The sequence below is a fragment of the Manacus vitellinus genome, unplaced genomic scaffold (genome assembly GCF_001715985.3).
Source record: "Manacus vitellinus isolate BGI_N305 unplaced genomic scaffold, ASM171598v3 scaffold_12_pilon, whole genome shotgun sequence".
Taxonomy (NCBI): Eukaryota; Metazoa; Chordata; class Aves; order Passeriformes; family Pipridae; genus Manacus; species Manacus vitellinus.
This window is the reverse complement of record NW_021938949.1, coordinates 17390056-17405054: the sequence shown is the minus strand read 5'-3', so window position 1 is coordinate 17405054 and position 14999 is coordinate 17390056. Positions and strand designations below refer to the sequence as shown.

At 45.2% G+C, this 14999-nt stretch overlaps 1 protein-coding gene across 1 annotated transcript in view; it reads left to right on the top strand.

Moving 5' to 3' along the window:
- Window positions 1-14999, top strand: part of ADCY9 (adenylate cyclase 9) — an 84781-nt gene that overhangs the window by 40482 nt on the left and 29300 nt on the right. The window contains exons 2-3 of the mRNA XM_029957944.1: window positions 5619-5791; window positions 10988-11092. Of these exons, the coding sequence (XP_029813804.1) occupies window positions 5619-5791; window positions 10988-11092 (278 nt within the window). The remainder of the gene's footprint in view (window positions 1-5618; window positions 5792-10987; window positions 11093-14999) is intronic.

The following is a 14999-nucleotide window of genomic DNA, read 5'->3' as shown; positions in this document are numbered from 1 at the left end:
CAAACCATTCCATGATTTTATGGCTGAGCAGTTGTGGATGTCAGCAGGACACTCTGGAGTTGCTGTGAAGGGTCAGTGGCTGGGCTGAGCTCCTGCCAGTTCAGAGGGGTTTGTGGTGTAAAATCCCATCTCCCAACTCAGCAGGTGAGAGAGCTGTGCTGGGGAGGAGGAAGAGGTTTGTGTGAATTCCCTGCACAAGAGTGAGTCTGATAAAGTGAGAAAATAGTCCCCATAAATACAGATTTGGCAACTGTTGAATGTTAAAAATAGGAGAGAGTATTTGCTACTGAAAATCATCTTTAGATTCAGCAGCACCTTGGACCCAAAGGATACTAAATCTCCTGGGCTGAGGGTATTCCCTATATTATTTGTTGCATGAACATCAGACTAGGTTAGTGCTTGAAAAATCATTTAAGATTTGACCAGATAAAAAAAAGAAAACCAACACAGGAAAGTTAGAGAGAAACCAAAAAGAGACTGCAATTAGAGGCAAATACCTTTTGGGGGGGGTTTTTTGGTTTGGTTTGGGGGGTTTTTTGGTATTTTTTATTTGGCTGTCACGTTACATTCCAGAAATCCCAGTTCAAAATTTAGTTTACAGAGCAGGTCAGAGTCTGATGAAATGGTGGGGCAGCATCTTTCATTGTGTGAGGAAACCTCACTGTAGGTATCTGTTTCCTTTCCCTGGAGTGGCAGTGCCTGAATATCAATACTTGCACTCCCAGATTTTTGGCAAAGTGCAGAGAGGGTGTCTTTAAAAGGCCTGGAGAAAACTTCCTCCTGTCTTTCTAAAAAGAGAAAGCAAGAGCTGATGGTTTGCAGAGAAGCACAACCCAGGAGTGAGTTACCCATCAGTGCAGGAAGGAGCTCAAGCCAGTCCTGAGCTGCAGAGCCCTTGTTATGACCTTGCTGGCTGCTTGTATCAGTCATATAAAAGGAGATATTAAATTATTGAAAGTGAAGAGTTAACACTGTCCATCACAGACTGCAGCAGGAGATTAAACCACTTTCTAGCTGGGAAGGGACTTTTGCCCTGCCCTGGCAGTGACAGGCACTGGGGTTCTCACAGGGAAACAGTTTTCTTGGGAATTCCAGCTCTGTGAGGTAAGATACTGCAGAAGGAGAGGGGTGTGAAAATAGAGCTCAGGTAGTTCTGTAAATTTAATTATGGGGAGAAATGTGATTAAATGGCTAAACCATGGGGACTCTAAGGGAAATGATGGGAAGATAAATAGAGAAGGAACAGCATTATTACAAAGGGAGTGTAATCAATACAGTTTGGATTTTATTACATCAGGGTAAGGAATATTGCTGTGTCCCAGCACAGAGGGATGGTACTGGAAAGCATGGAATCAGAAAAGGAAGCTCACCTGTTGGTTAAACTGCACATACTGCAACTAAACAGGTGAAGTGATCCATGGAGGGAGGAACAGGGATATATAACAAAAGTGGGATTATATTTTTATTAAATGAGTCAGTAAGGCCACGACTGAAATATTGCCATTTTTTTTGTGTCTGTTTGAATTGGTGCTGAAAAGGGTTTCAAAAGCATTTGACTTTCATTAGATAGAGACGTGAGAAGCATCAATGTTTGCCAGAGAGAAGGGAATTTTGCTGTCTACTGTCAACAGAGGGATAAAAAGTTTCAGTTCCAGACAGGTGAAACATCAAAAATTGAAACTTGAATGTTATTTTGCCAAGGAATTGCTTATCAGTATTTGTGTTAATCCCCCCTCCCCTGTAGGAGCAGACATGCCACCTTTAACAGCTGCAGGGAGGGATGTAAAAATGGGATTAGATTGGCATAACAGCAACTCCTGACCCGAAGTCTGAGGATAAATGAGCTGAAAGGAAGGTGTAAATGCCTGAATTAGGGACTTGAAGGACCAGGACATCTCTTCTCTCCTTTTTCCCATTCCTTCCCAGGAAGTGGCTTCCCACTAATTCCCTGAGAGGGTTTTCCTGCTGCAGCCAGGGATGGTGGAGTCACTCCTGTGGCCCATCCCAGTGTTCCCAGGGATGGGCAGGAGGGAGCCCCATCCTCTGCCTGTGCCTGTGCTCTGCAGCCACCAGCTTTTCTCACAACACCAAAACCTGCTGGAATTCCTCCTGGCATGTTTGCACACGGCCTTATTTATACTCTTGTTTATTTTTGTGCATGCAGAAAATAATTTCTGTGTGAGTGCCTGCATAGGATTTTTGTGTCGTTGTTAGGAGTATTTTTTAGTGGTTGGGATGGTTCTCTGGTTTTTTTTAAGGTCAGAGAACTGCCTGATAAAAGAAAAACAAACTGAACAAAGGAGCCAAGTACAGAAATTTACTGTTTCTTTTAAAATTCAGGACTAATAAACCCACAGTGGACATCTCACCTGTTGTTATTTTGTCAAAAATATCCTTTACAAATGCTGCCATGTCAACATTCAGAGCAGTTGAATTAAAGAAATAAGTGTTTTGGCTCAGTGTGCAGGAGCTGTTAGTCTTTGTAACACTTAGAGGTTTCAGAGCTGGCAGTCCAGTGAAGGAAATGGCTTGTGTTTCTCAGAGATTCGTGATGTGGCTCATTTTTCCTCCAGGGCAGAAAATGCTGTCTACATTAAATGGGTTTGTTGGGGGGTGGGTTGCTGTAGCTTGTTCCCTGTCTTTGCTTCCAAGAGCCACCTCTGGAAAAAGCAGAATTTGAGGATAAAGCCTACCAGAGTACAGATTTGCTATCAGCCACTCCGAGGTTGTGTTTCAGCATTTATTTTGAATAAATATAGGGGAGTAAAAGGTTGAGCTTGGCCTTTAGAAATAACACTCCAAGCACCTCACAGCACTTTCTTACCTTGCCGTGTCTGGAGTTACTTGGTTGCACAGCAACACACACCGAAAGTTGCACTTTCAAATAAAATATCAGCTCCTCTGCTTGTTCCTTTGGTATTGTCACATGACTTTATTGATGTAAACGTGCAGCACGGTGGTGTGGATGTTCTTCCACACTCCATACACCACTTGTGTGGAAAATGTCCCTGTTGGTTGTGCTAATTCCCTGGGGTGTGTAGAAGGAGGAAGAATACTCTTCCCAAATAATACATCTTGGTTTACCCCGTTACAGCTCTACTCCATTAATGACTCTTTTTTATACTGGAATATTTCAGACTCAGCGTAGGAGTTGCTTTGTGAAGTGTCACAGAGTCCCAAGGAATACTGAAGCAAATTTAATTCTCCTATCATAAGGATTTAATAACAAACAAAGCATTAGTTAGGCCATGTTGGTAAAGTTGAAAGGTTTTTACACCTCTTCATTTTCCAAAACTTTGAAAAAATAACCTTTTTTTTCCTTCTTTGCTCTCCTGTTGGCTCCACACAAAACCTGTGCTGTGATTCTGCAGGATATTGGCTTTTCTCTGTCCCATTTCAAATGACCCCTTTTGGGTATCACTCCTTATGCAGGGATGTGATGGGGCTGGGGAGCATGAGAAAGGAATAAAGAGATTTTTAGAGTCCTTGCTACCAAACCCAACCCTTTCAACTGACTTCAAAGCCTGGGGGACAGAGTGGGTGCTGTCAGTGTGGCCATGGGCTGGTGTGTTTGCCAGGGAAGGAGAGGACAAGGTGGTGGATTCTGCTTTCCCAAACCCATTTTTAATGTCTGGTTTACTGTGGCCTTTTCCCTTTTTCCTCAGCGTGGAGCTCAACCTGGAGGTAATTTTACTGCATGCAGCAGATTGACAAAATAATTCTGCTGCACAGCACGGTAGGACATAAAAAGTGCCTTTTCAAAAATACAATAAACAAAGAAAAGATGTTTGTTTAGAAAAAAAAAAAAAAAAGGAGGAGTAATAGGAATAGAGAAGTAATCCTGTTGCTTTAAGGTAGCTTTTAAAAATAGAAGTAGTAAGTTATTGCTTCAGCTTTTGCCACACTAAACATGTAATTGTGAGCTGATTGTGGTGAATTCCTCACTCGACAGCCCCCATCGATGGAAGTTTGAAGGACAGGGCCTGACATCTGGAAGCCAGCAGCAGCTCAGGATTTTATTAAGCAGCACTGCCAAATAAAATCCAAGCACTACAATAAATGATTTAGAAATGAAGATTGGCTGTGGGGCAGCATCTCAAAGACGGAGCGAGCGAGATGGAGTTCGGAGCACTGTGTGGGAGCACCAGGGCTTTCCCCTCAGCTTTGGAGCCTGAGGGGGACATGGTGGACGTGGATGTGGGTTTCTGTGGTGGTTGGAGGACTCAGGAGTTGGAAGATTTGACTGGAATAGACAGAGAAGCTGCAAAATTGCTGTCAGTGTGCCTGGCTTCCATTTATTGGAAAGGTTACGGCCGAGGGGTGGTCAGTGTTGTGTATTACAGAGCTAACCTGAGGTTTATAGAATATGATTTTGCCTGGGAAGAAGGTTGTGAGGGAGTGAGTGACCTTATCACCCAGAGCAGAAACCTGCCCTCTTCCACAGGCTGCAGCTGGACATATTTATTTCCAGCGTTCACCCCGTGGCCAGAGGCAGTCGAGTGCAGTCGATGGTGTGACAGTCAGGTCCTGTAACTGGGTGACAAGTGTCAGGGCAGGGAGGAGACCCAGAGCTGACCCCCATGGGAGCCAGCAGCCATCCCCTGAGCCAGGGGCAGCATCCCGAGGGACACTGGGATCTGGCAGTGCAGAAGAACGAGCCCTTTCCCCCTCTGCATGCTGGTGACCTCCACACTTTCCAGGGCACGTCACTGCCTTTCAGCACTGAACAGGAGATTGCCCATCCAGTGGCAATAAAATGAACTCCTCTGAATTCAGAAAGCAGTGATTAACAGCTCCTTCTTACTCTTTGTGTCTAGAAATAACCCAGAACATCACAACGCAAAGTTCAAGGAAGTAGAAGAAGTGATATGCTAAACAAAAATCCCAAGCTTTCATTTTTTGAACAGGTTTTTGATACAGCTCAGCTTGATACAACCTGCTATTTACCAGCCTGGCCTTTAATATTGGATCTGCTTCCCAATTATGCTTCAATTCATACACCAGTTGCAGAGGGCGTGTGTGGGTGTACGTGCGAGAGAGGGAGATTGATTTTGTTCTTTAAAAATGTGAAGTCTGCACTAACTCTGAAAACCCATCAGAATTTCTAGCACTTAAATGCCATTTCCTTTCTCAGTGTGCTACCAGCACTAAGTGATGTTCACGACAACTCCCTGGCAAGTGGAGCAATGCATGCTGGTTTTCAGAAGGAGAATATTAATACAGATATCAGTGAAAACCAGGCTGCAGATCCTTTCCACAAGTAAAGGGTTAATGTGAGAGCTCAAATTACAACTTGGAAGCGAATACATAAGGTCTTAGCTGTGTTTTTCAGAAGCAGATGAGTGAAAATGGAATAAAGAAAGTACATTTCGGTCCTGGCTGTTGCTGTGTGTTTGAGTCGTCCCTTGTGCCTGGGCAGCAGGTTTGGGTAACCCTACATGCCACCACACACAACATCTTTTTATATTTCTGGTTGTTCTTCCCAGCCTTTTCCTGTGTGCTGTATTCCCGAGCCTTGGCAGTGCTTTGGGAGTCACTGTATTTCATATCTGAGAAGCCCAAAGGAGTGTTGTCTTTGTCTTTCTGCAGCTCTGACTGTTCATTTCTATTTTCTGCAGGTTTGAAGACCTATCTGATCTCAGGTCAGAAGGTAAGGGAGCCCCACTGCAGCTGCTCACAGGCATTGCTTCCTGGCTTGGAGTCCACAGAGGGAGCCAGGACACAGGGAGCATCCTCAGCTGAGAACTCCAGAGACTCCACCGAGCCTCTCAAACAGGTGGAGAAACCAAAGGTGAGTTCTGATCTCAAGGACCAGCAGCACAGACCTCAAACCAGGCAAACCAGGGATGGGGAAACCTTACAGGCTTGTTTATGCACTGCTTTACATATATATGTGTGTATGTATGTATTTGTTTATATACATGGAGTGACAAAACATGGTTTGAGGGAGGAAAAAAATTACCAAGTAAAAATTCCGCTCACCAGATGACAGGCAATCCCTGAAGTAAGGTGAGCACTTTTTAAAGGTGGTTTCAAAGAAGTATTTCCTTTTATTTTTCAGGACTGAGAGGTCAGTGCTGCTTTTTCCATGGTCTGGATTTTATGCAGGGGAAAAAGAACATGATTTATGCAACTACTGTAACTTTTGTGATTTTCTACTTTTGCTGCTCCTGCCATTCCTCTGGTCATGCAGGTTGTGTACCTGTGAGCCTTTTTATGGGTATTTAACAGACATCCCTGCAGAAAGATAACGGGATTGTTTGTGTGGTGGGAGGAAATGCTCTGAGGGACTGTGACATTGTTATATCTGATTACTCTAGAAACCTGTGTCTAGAGCTGAGGGCAAGGATTTGTATGGATTCAGCTCTGAGGAATGATGACACTTTGTTATGTTCACACCTCTCCCAAGATCTCTTGACAAGGAAATCTGTGAAACAATGTGTATTGCTTCAGAGCTGTACTGTTACTCTCCATCCTTCAGCTCAGAACAGATTTCCCAAACAACAGATGTCTATTCTCTCTTTTCACTCGTGCTAAGAATTCCTTATCCTGGACTGCCTGAACTGGACACAAATGTCAGAACCAGGGTCCCTGTCCTTAGACTTCAGTGTGTTCAGTCCTGACTGGATCCCTTCAACACAAGTTTGAGATTGAGCTGGTGGAGTTCATGTGGGGATGATTTTTGTGCTACTCCATTTTTACTCCTTGTTTGTTTGTTGTCTGGATTAGGAGAGCGTGAGGAGGGCCCCTTTACCCTGCCTCTGCACATGGGTTTATGTTTTGCAGTAAAGGCACTGCATTACAGGTGAGATCAGCTGCACTGTCCAAAGTCAAGTGAGCTCCTTAGAGAGCAAGCCAGGCCTGTTTAACTGCAGAAGGCAGCTGTAGCCAACTTTATCCCTCTACAAAATATGCACTGTCTGTGGTTTGACAGCATCCAAGTTGCTGGTGATACGTTTCTATTCCTTCTCCTGTGTAAGAAAGAATATATTTGGCACCCTGCAGGCACCAGCTTTCCATCTCCTTCTTACCTTTCAGCGAAAGCACCAGCAAATAAGGCAGGAAAATCCATCTTAGAGTTTGTGGGGAGCTGTCCAAATGAACCTGTGAGCACTGCCCAGTGCGTGGCCGTGCACGAGTCCAGGTGTGACAGTGAGGGTGGAAACTCCTTCATTTCAAGCAGTGAAGGAAGAATGTGCCAAGTGGAGCAGCATTGCTGAGCTGTCTCTCTGGAGCAGAAGGGAAAGAGAAGGGATGAAACAAAGCAGTGAAGCTGAGGGTGCTGCTCTGAGAGACAGTGAGGATGCCTTGGGAATGTCAGGCAGCAGAGGAGGCTGTGACTGAGGACCCTGAAACAGCAGCAAAGTACAGGACTGACCAAGGTTGTTATATACAAACTTACAGTGGCACTTGTTAAAATGATCCAGGTCCAAAATGAAATGTGTTCTTAGGGATCAGCTCTGTGTTTGCAGGTACAGCTGCACCACTGTCCCTGAGCAGCTGATACGTGATGTGGAGCACATATGTGCCCCACCAGGCTTTGTTTGCTGCCTAGTCCCTGATTTTCTGCTCTGGGGCTGTTGCTTGGTGTTAATGGCTGTTTAGAGTATCCTCAGTTGGAAGGGGCCCACAAGGATCATCCAAGTGCAGCTCCTGGCTCTTGAAGTGTTTAAGTGCTGAGTGATGGTCTGTGCAGTGCAGAAGTGCCAGCGTGACTATCTGAGGGAGGGAAGGAGAAGCTAAAAGAAGCTGCTAAGAGGAGCATCTCGGACAAGTGCCAGCTCGCTTTCAGCTGCCTTGGATACCCTGTTGTGCCACAGCTACTGCAGAGAGTTTGTCTGTATGGGTGCCTGGTTTTACTCATCACCCTGAGCCCTGCTCGTCTGGCCAGGGATTCCTTGAGCAGCCTCACAGTTCAGTGAGCTGGAGTGAATTCTGTGCTCTGAATTCTGTGAATTCCCTGTGGTCTGATAAGCATCTGTATGGTGGATGCCATGGAGTGGTGGAGCAATCCTGTGAGTGCTGAGCACGGGCTTAAAAATGTGTTCTGAGACTGTAGTTGCAGCACAGGAGTGCAGAGTGTCTTTGCCTCTCACAGCATGGCCAGGTACAGATATTCCAGGCTCCACAGCACAAGGGTGGAGGTGCACCAGCCTTCTCTCTCCTGTTACAGTCACAGAGTCATGGAATGGGTTGGGTTGGAAGGACCTTAAAACTCATCTCATTCCACCCCTGCCATGGGCAGGGACACCTTCCACTAGCCCAGGTTGCTCCAAGCCCCGTCCAACCTGGCCTTGGACACTTCCCTGGGGAACCTGTGCCAGTGTTTTACTATTCCTGTTGTAAAAATCTTCTTCCCAATATCTAATCTCAATTTACCCTCTTTCAGTTTAAATAAATATGTGTATCAAAAAACGTCCACAAAGAACGACTGCAGTTTAATCACAGATCATGCACAATTTTTGAAAAGGAGTGGGTTTCTTTGGGGGTTTGTGTGCTGGTTTTTTTTAAAGCCTGCAGCTCACTGGTAGGGTCTGGAGATAATAATTTGCAAAAGAATCATGACTTATATGCGACTGTTTTAAATACAAAGCTGTAAACAGTGTCAGTGTAGGAGGAGATGACTCCAGCTCTGCAAAAGAGACTTAAGCAGGAGGGGCAAAATTACAGGCAAGATGAAATATTTTTGCTTTAAAGGGAATAAGTGGCCATATTGGATGCCAAGGATGACTTTCACATTTGGGGCTTGAACAAATGTCAAGGAAAGTCAGGAGGGAGAATGCAACAGTACTTGATCCATGAAAGGAATCGTGTTTCCTCCTCTGGTGTATCTGCAGTTCATTTAACTGCAAACTGCAGTAAGTGTAGATATCAATACAGTGCATGTATGTAATTAAAATGGTGAAGACAGAGGCTAAAACTATAATAAGTCTGTAATAGCAGCTGGTTTTTGAACGAAAACACTGTAACCTGCTTAAGCAGTTTTGGTATCAGTTTATTTTCCCTATTATCTTTAATGAAATGCCTCACTTGACAGGGAATCATAAGCTGTTGTAAAAATGTTTTAATCATTGCTTGGTATGAAAACAGAAGGTCCTTTTGCTTGTCTGGGTGTTTGCTGGAAGTGCATTAATGTTTTATTCATGGCAGTGAGGCCACAGCACACGGAGCCCTGTGAGTGCCTGCAATAGAGAAGGAACTTAATGATGTTCACTTGAACACATGGGGAAAGTCAGAGGGACTTCTGCCTCTTCCCAAGGGTCAGGCTGCTTTTCCGAGCCCTTTGTCTCCTGGTTTAACCCTGAGAGCTGAGTGTTTGAGGTGGCCTTCCTAATTTATTAGCAAGATCAAACAGGGAGTATTTTCTTTATTTATTGCTGGAGGTGTTTGGGTTTTGTTGCCATTAACTGACTTTGCCATGGATAAATCTATTAACTAACCCTCTAGGAGTTTAGAGGGCTTGTTAACCTGTTGCCAATTTGTTTTTCAAGCCATCTAATAATGCCTTCGACAGAGTGGTCAAGACATTCTTGGCATTTAGTCCGAGATTATTTTTAAACACAACCGTTTGAGAACCAGCTTCGTAATTTCTTCAGCTGTGCTGGTATTTGTTCAAACTGTGCAGGTTCAGAAGTGGACATAAGTTGCTTTTCTGATGCCAGTTAGGAAACTCAGAGTAATTTCAGTGCACCGACCTGGACTGTGCCCCTGAGGAACAGCAGATATGATGGTCTGCTGGCTTCTGAGAAGGCTCAGGGTCTTCCTGAAAGCCTTTGGGAGGCATTGTGGTGAGGTGGGTCAGCAGTCACAGGGAGAGTGGGCTGGGAGAAACATCTGCAAATTAAACATTCTGGGTGATTCAATTTCAGGCATGACACCAGAGAGAGAAAAGGGGCTCTGGGTGAAGAGTCAGTTTGAAAAGACTTAACACCCTGGTCTCTGAATCCAGGAGAGAACCCGAAGGCAGAAGTTGTGGGTTTGAACCAGAATGACAGACTAGAGAGACTTGAACGTGCCCCTCCTGAGTCCAGAAAAAACAGCTAAAATGAACATGGGCTGTTGAGTTTGGGACAAAAGGCTCAAAGTGCTTTCTGAAAAACTTACCAGGGTGCTGAGTGAATCCCCTCCCACACATCAGCAGACCTCTGGTGAGCCTGGTCGCAGTGACCATCCCCAGAGCAGGGGAGTTGCCAAGAGGGCTCAAGCACAGGGTGCTCTGAGCAGGATCCTGGCAGGACTGGAGGAGAGAGCGAAGAACTTGGAAGATACAATTCTGGGGTTCGTTCCCCTAAAGAAGATCACATTTTGACTCGTAGGAATTAGCTTGTTTTAAAAGCTCAAGTGCAACGTTTCAGGTTGCTTCCAAAACGCGCAGCCTGGAACTAGTACCGATCCCGATGGGTTTGCTTTCCGTGTTCCCTGTGACATTTGCTGAGTGTTTGGCTTCAACAACATACAACAGCCTGAGCTCCACTCCCCTGCCTCAGAGCTCTGTATGAAAAAGTATTTCCCTTCCTTAGTTTCAGATTTGTTGCTTTCCATTTCCCTGTACTGCTCGTAATGCATCACCCTGTTTCGTGCTTTTTCTGGATTTTGCTGCATTTTGTGCTAAGTCTTCACTCCCAATGCCATTCAGGTCCCTTTGCAGGCAGTTTTTACACAAGAAAATTGCACTCCACCTACTAAAGAGCATTTTAATCCCCTCGAGGAGGTCCTGTGCTAGTATGCAGCGATTACAGTGTATCTGTGATCTTGCACTAGTGCAGCTTTCCTGGGTTAGATTTAGCTCCAGTGAACAGCAAATCTGTGATTTATTTTTGAAACGGTGCATTCTGTTCCAGTCAAGTTTTGCTCCCTGCTTCCCATTCTGTAGCTTTGTTTATCTTTTAACCATGCTGCAAGTATACAAGTGGACCGAATTACAAATTGCATAATACTACAAGGACACCAGAACATTCCTGGCTAAAATTTTTTTGTCTCATTGCAGCCTTGCCCTTCATGTAGTACTACCCTTGCTCCCCACTGCGATGTCAGCGTAGAGGAAGGAGCTATCCAAAATGGTTGTCAGGATGAGCATAAAAACAGTACAAAGGTAATTGAAGTATTTCTCACTCCCCTTCTTTTCCCTTATTTCTCTGCTTCCCTCAGCTTTCTCATTTTCGCTCCGCTGTTCCTTTATTCAAGCTCTTGAGCAGCAGAACGGATTTTGATTTTGAGCAGTTGTGTTCTAAAATTTAGTTCAAGTCCCCCGCCTCAATTTTCAGAATTTTTGGTAATTTTATGGGCTCAGATTGATACTGAGAAGGACCTAAAATTTGGACTCATTCAGTTACGCTGAGGCTACTCAGAAGGCACAAACAGCACTGCCAGGCTCTCCATCCCTTACCCCTGTGGGCTGTGTCACCTCACCACAAGTGATGTGTCTTGCCAGTGTCTCCTGCATTGCAGCTCTAAGACACACAGCTGAAATTCCCAGCTTTCAGTCCCTTTGCATCCATTTCTGACCAACAGATACAGCACCTTACATGTTCCTCGTGCTGCTGCTGCCATGATTGCTTTCCTGAAGCCACCTACTTCTTCCTCTGCCTCACTACACATTGCTTGTTTGTTGTCTTGTTTGTGGCCTTCACAACCCCTGCTCTGCCTGTCACCTCTCCCTCCTGAACATTAAGCTCCTGCCTAAATGCAGACTGGGGACCAGTGCTCATCACCTGGCTGTTATATATTCAAATAAGTTTAATGCTTTCCCTCCTCAGAGCGAATCATTTCATAAACACACTCTGAGAGAACAGTCTTGTTCTTCACGTCTGGCTTAAAATATTTCTCGCCTATAAAGGTGGTTGAAAACCTTGCCAGCACTTACTCCACTGCTCAGCCACTCAATTACTCTGTGTTTGTCTCTCTGCTCTCTGTCTGTACTTGACCTGTTGTCTCATGCCTAAATTGTAAGCTCAGAAGCGAGGCCTGCCTTACTGGGCTGTAGGGGTGTGTTACACAGCAGTTCTGTGCCAGGATTCCCAGGAAACAGCCTAAGAAAAGAGTCAAATAATAATCCCTTCAGCCCTGAGGGAGGTGGAGCAGAGTGGTCAGCACATACTGCTCTCAAACCAGCATGAGATCTTTAAGACAAAAACCCTGGGAGACGTGCAGGTGGGCAGGAGATGTTTCTTCTCCACGCTGCCTCTGCCCACGTGCCAGGGATCTCCAGGATCCAACTGCAAACAGAGATTGTGCTCAGGTACCGACTGCCTGGTGTCAGGAGATGTCTTCATTGGAATTATCCTTTGAGTTCCTTCCTCCTGCAGCTGTACTGGCTTCATGTGTGTGAATCAGCCAGTCATCTGACCCTGCTTGGAGGAGGTCTGTGCAGAGCAGAGGAAAAGGGCTGTAATTTTGCTGGAAGAAACATGTTAGTGGAGACCAAATTGCACGTCCTCCTTGGATTTGGTTTGGTTATTACTCAGCCAAAAATTGGAGCTGTTACGTGGCTCTCCAGTAAGTCTGGGATGGCTCTTTAACTGAGAGCCTTAAAACAGCCACATGCACAAAGTTACTGTGGCATTTGATTTCCAGATCTTCCTTGAAGTTTCAGGTCTCTCGGGAAAAGGAGCCCTAAGCTCCCTCTACCCATCTCTGGAGTCTGTTCCCTTCCCATGCCACATGCTGCCCTCATGTCCCCTGCCTTTTGGGAATGTTACTGATGTTTGACCACATCCTTGGACCTCTGTGGGTCCCAACAGCCTCTGGAGCTTCCCTATCTTTTGATGAGAGGAAACTCTCACATCAAGTCTCTGAGTTCTCAAGCAAACCCTGTTGCCTTCAGAAGCCACTGGAGCTAACAACATTTAATAAATAGGGATTTTCTCCTACACAAACAGTTTCACACTCTAATCCCTGCCTGTAAAGATTAACAGAGTGGAGACAGCACAGGGAAACCTTGAGCTGACTGAAGGAAAGAATTTTCTTGGGGATTTGAGCCTTTGCCAAGGAGCTGAAGAGAAAGTCCATGCTGACCTTCTTTGAAGGAGCAGAAATTTTCATTGCATTTTTCAGATGATCTTAAAGAACAGCAGGGAGAGCAGACAGTGCACAGGAGTCCAGATCTTTTATTTGAGCTGATCATAGCAAAAACTGTGTTCTCTCAGTTACTGCTTTTCAAGTAACAAGTGGCTGCAGGGGTGAGAAAGAGAAGAAAGACACTTTATTATGAAAAAAAAAGGTGGTAACTATGACCTTCAGTTTTTCTTTAGGCCTTAGGTTGTTCTGGGAAGTGCTCTGAGCAAATGCAATCCTTAGCATAAATATAAAAAAGCCCCCACCAAACAAAGAAAACCCTTCACTAGCAACTTGTTGGTCTGTTCTCTTTGGTTTCCCTTTGTTAGTTCTCCTTATCTCCAGACCTGGCTCTGCAGGATGCCTTGTGCTCCATAGCTGTGTTCCCTCTGAGCAGGCTGGAGAACCTGGTAGGGATGCAGGAGGACTTGCTCGGAACCTGCTGAATGTTTTCCCTTAGAAAGAAAGAACATGGTGACCTTTTATGTGAGAAGTCCTCATGCCTCTGGCTTACAGGGGAGTGTCCCTCTGTCCCAGGCAGCACCTCTCCGTCCAAGAGGGCTCTTGGTCTGCCCCTGGTGGGATATGTGTGGCTGAAATCACCTTTCTCCCCTGGTTATTATGGTCTGTAGCAAAGCATTGGCAGCACACCAAGGAAACTACCCAATTTCCTATTCCTTCCTCAGCTGCTGTCGCTGCGCAGTGAACACCTGCAGGCTGCCAAAACAACTGTTGTGAGGGCTAGAAGGGACCAGACTGGGAATCCTTCCATCTCCTGGCTCCCAGCTCTTGGGCTCACACCTCCGCTGGGGCAGCCCAAGGATCCCGCCGGCCCCCTGGGAGGGAGGAAGGGGAAGCACAACCCACCTCCCTCCTGCTTTTCCTGTCGCTCCAGGGAACCATTCCAACACACCTTGTTATGGCTTTAGCTCTTGAGGTCTTGGCTGTGACAGGGAGCCAAGCCTGAGTGGTTCCTGACTCCTCCCTGCACGAGGTTCTCCTGCTGCTCTGTTAGCTTTGCATCTGCCCTGGTCGTGCCTGCACCTCTCACTTTACCTGTCTGTGTTCTTGTTTGCTTCACAGGATAGATCACACGAGGAAATTGAATTAATTTTGCATGAGCAGCCAGCAACCAGATATTTTTTAACTTTAACTAAGTTGATTTTACAATGTCAGTAACATATTTCAGCGTGTGGTTGGGGTGGTGATGATATTTATGGTATTTATTTATGGTCACTGCGGTGGCATCCAAGAATAGTCTTCTGGAGGAGCTTGTCAGAGCTGTACAGGCAGGAATGGAGAAACTTCTGTCATGAGTGGGCTTCAGGATGAGGATAAATGCTGCATGATAAGTGATAAGACGTGGAGGGGGGAGATGAACATTCAAATATGCTAAGTTTGCTCTGTGTTTGCATTTGAAAATGATCCTGACTAACTGCAGTTCATTTTCATTCTAACCACACTTAGTTATCTAATTCTTTTGGAATTGCTTCAGTGCATATTGGTCTAGGTCAAACAGAATGTAAAAGAAGGAACTCCAGGCTCCATGAAAATAGAATGATTTTTGGTTAGAAGTAATTTGTGTTCTCAAATGAAAGCAGAATTGGTGATGCTGTACCTAAGCTGTGTTGCAGGCTGGTGTCAGAATTAACACTGCAGTCTTAATTAATACAAAGGCAGAAGAAAACCAGAAAGAAGAAGTATGCCTTAGTCAGTGAAGAAAATGTGGTTTAATTTGTAGGATTTTTTTTTTTTTTTTTGGTAGGATGATGGGATGTACAAAAGGGCTGTTCCCACAGGTAGGAGAAAGGAGGAAGCTCTGGGAAAGCAGCAGGGCTGTAGTGGTCAGGAAGGATCAGCAAGGGCTGGCAGAGTGAGTTGCCTCATGATCTGTGGGTATTTAAAAAGCTTTTTAGGGGAATCTGAACCTTAAGACGAGGGAATGA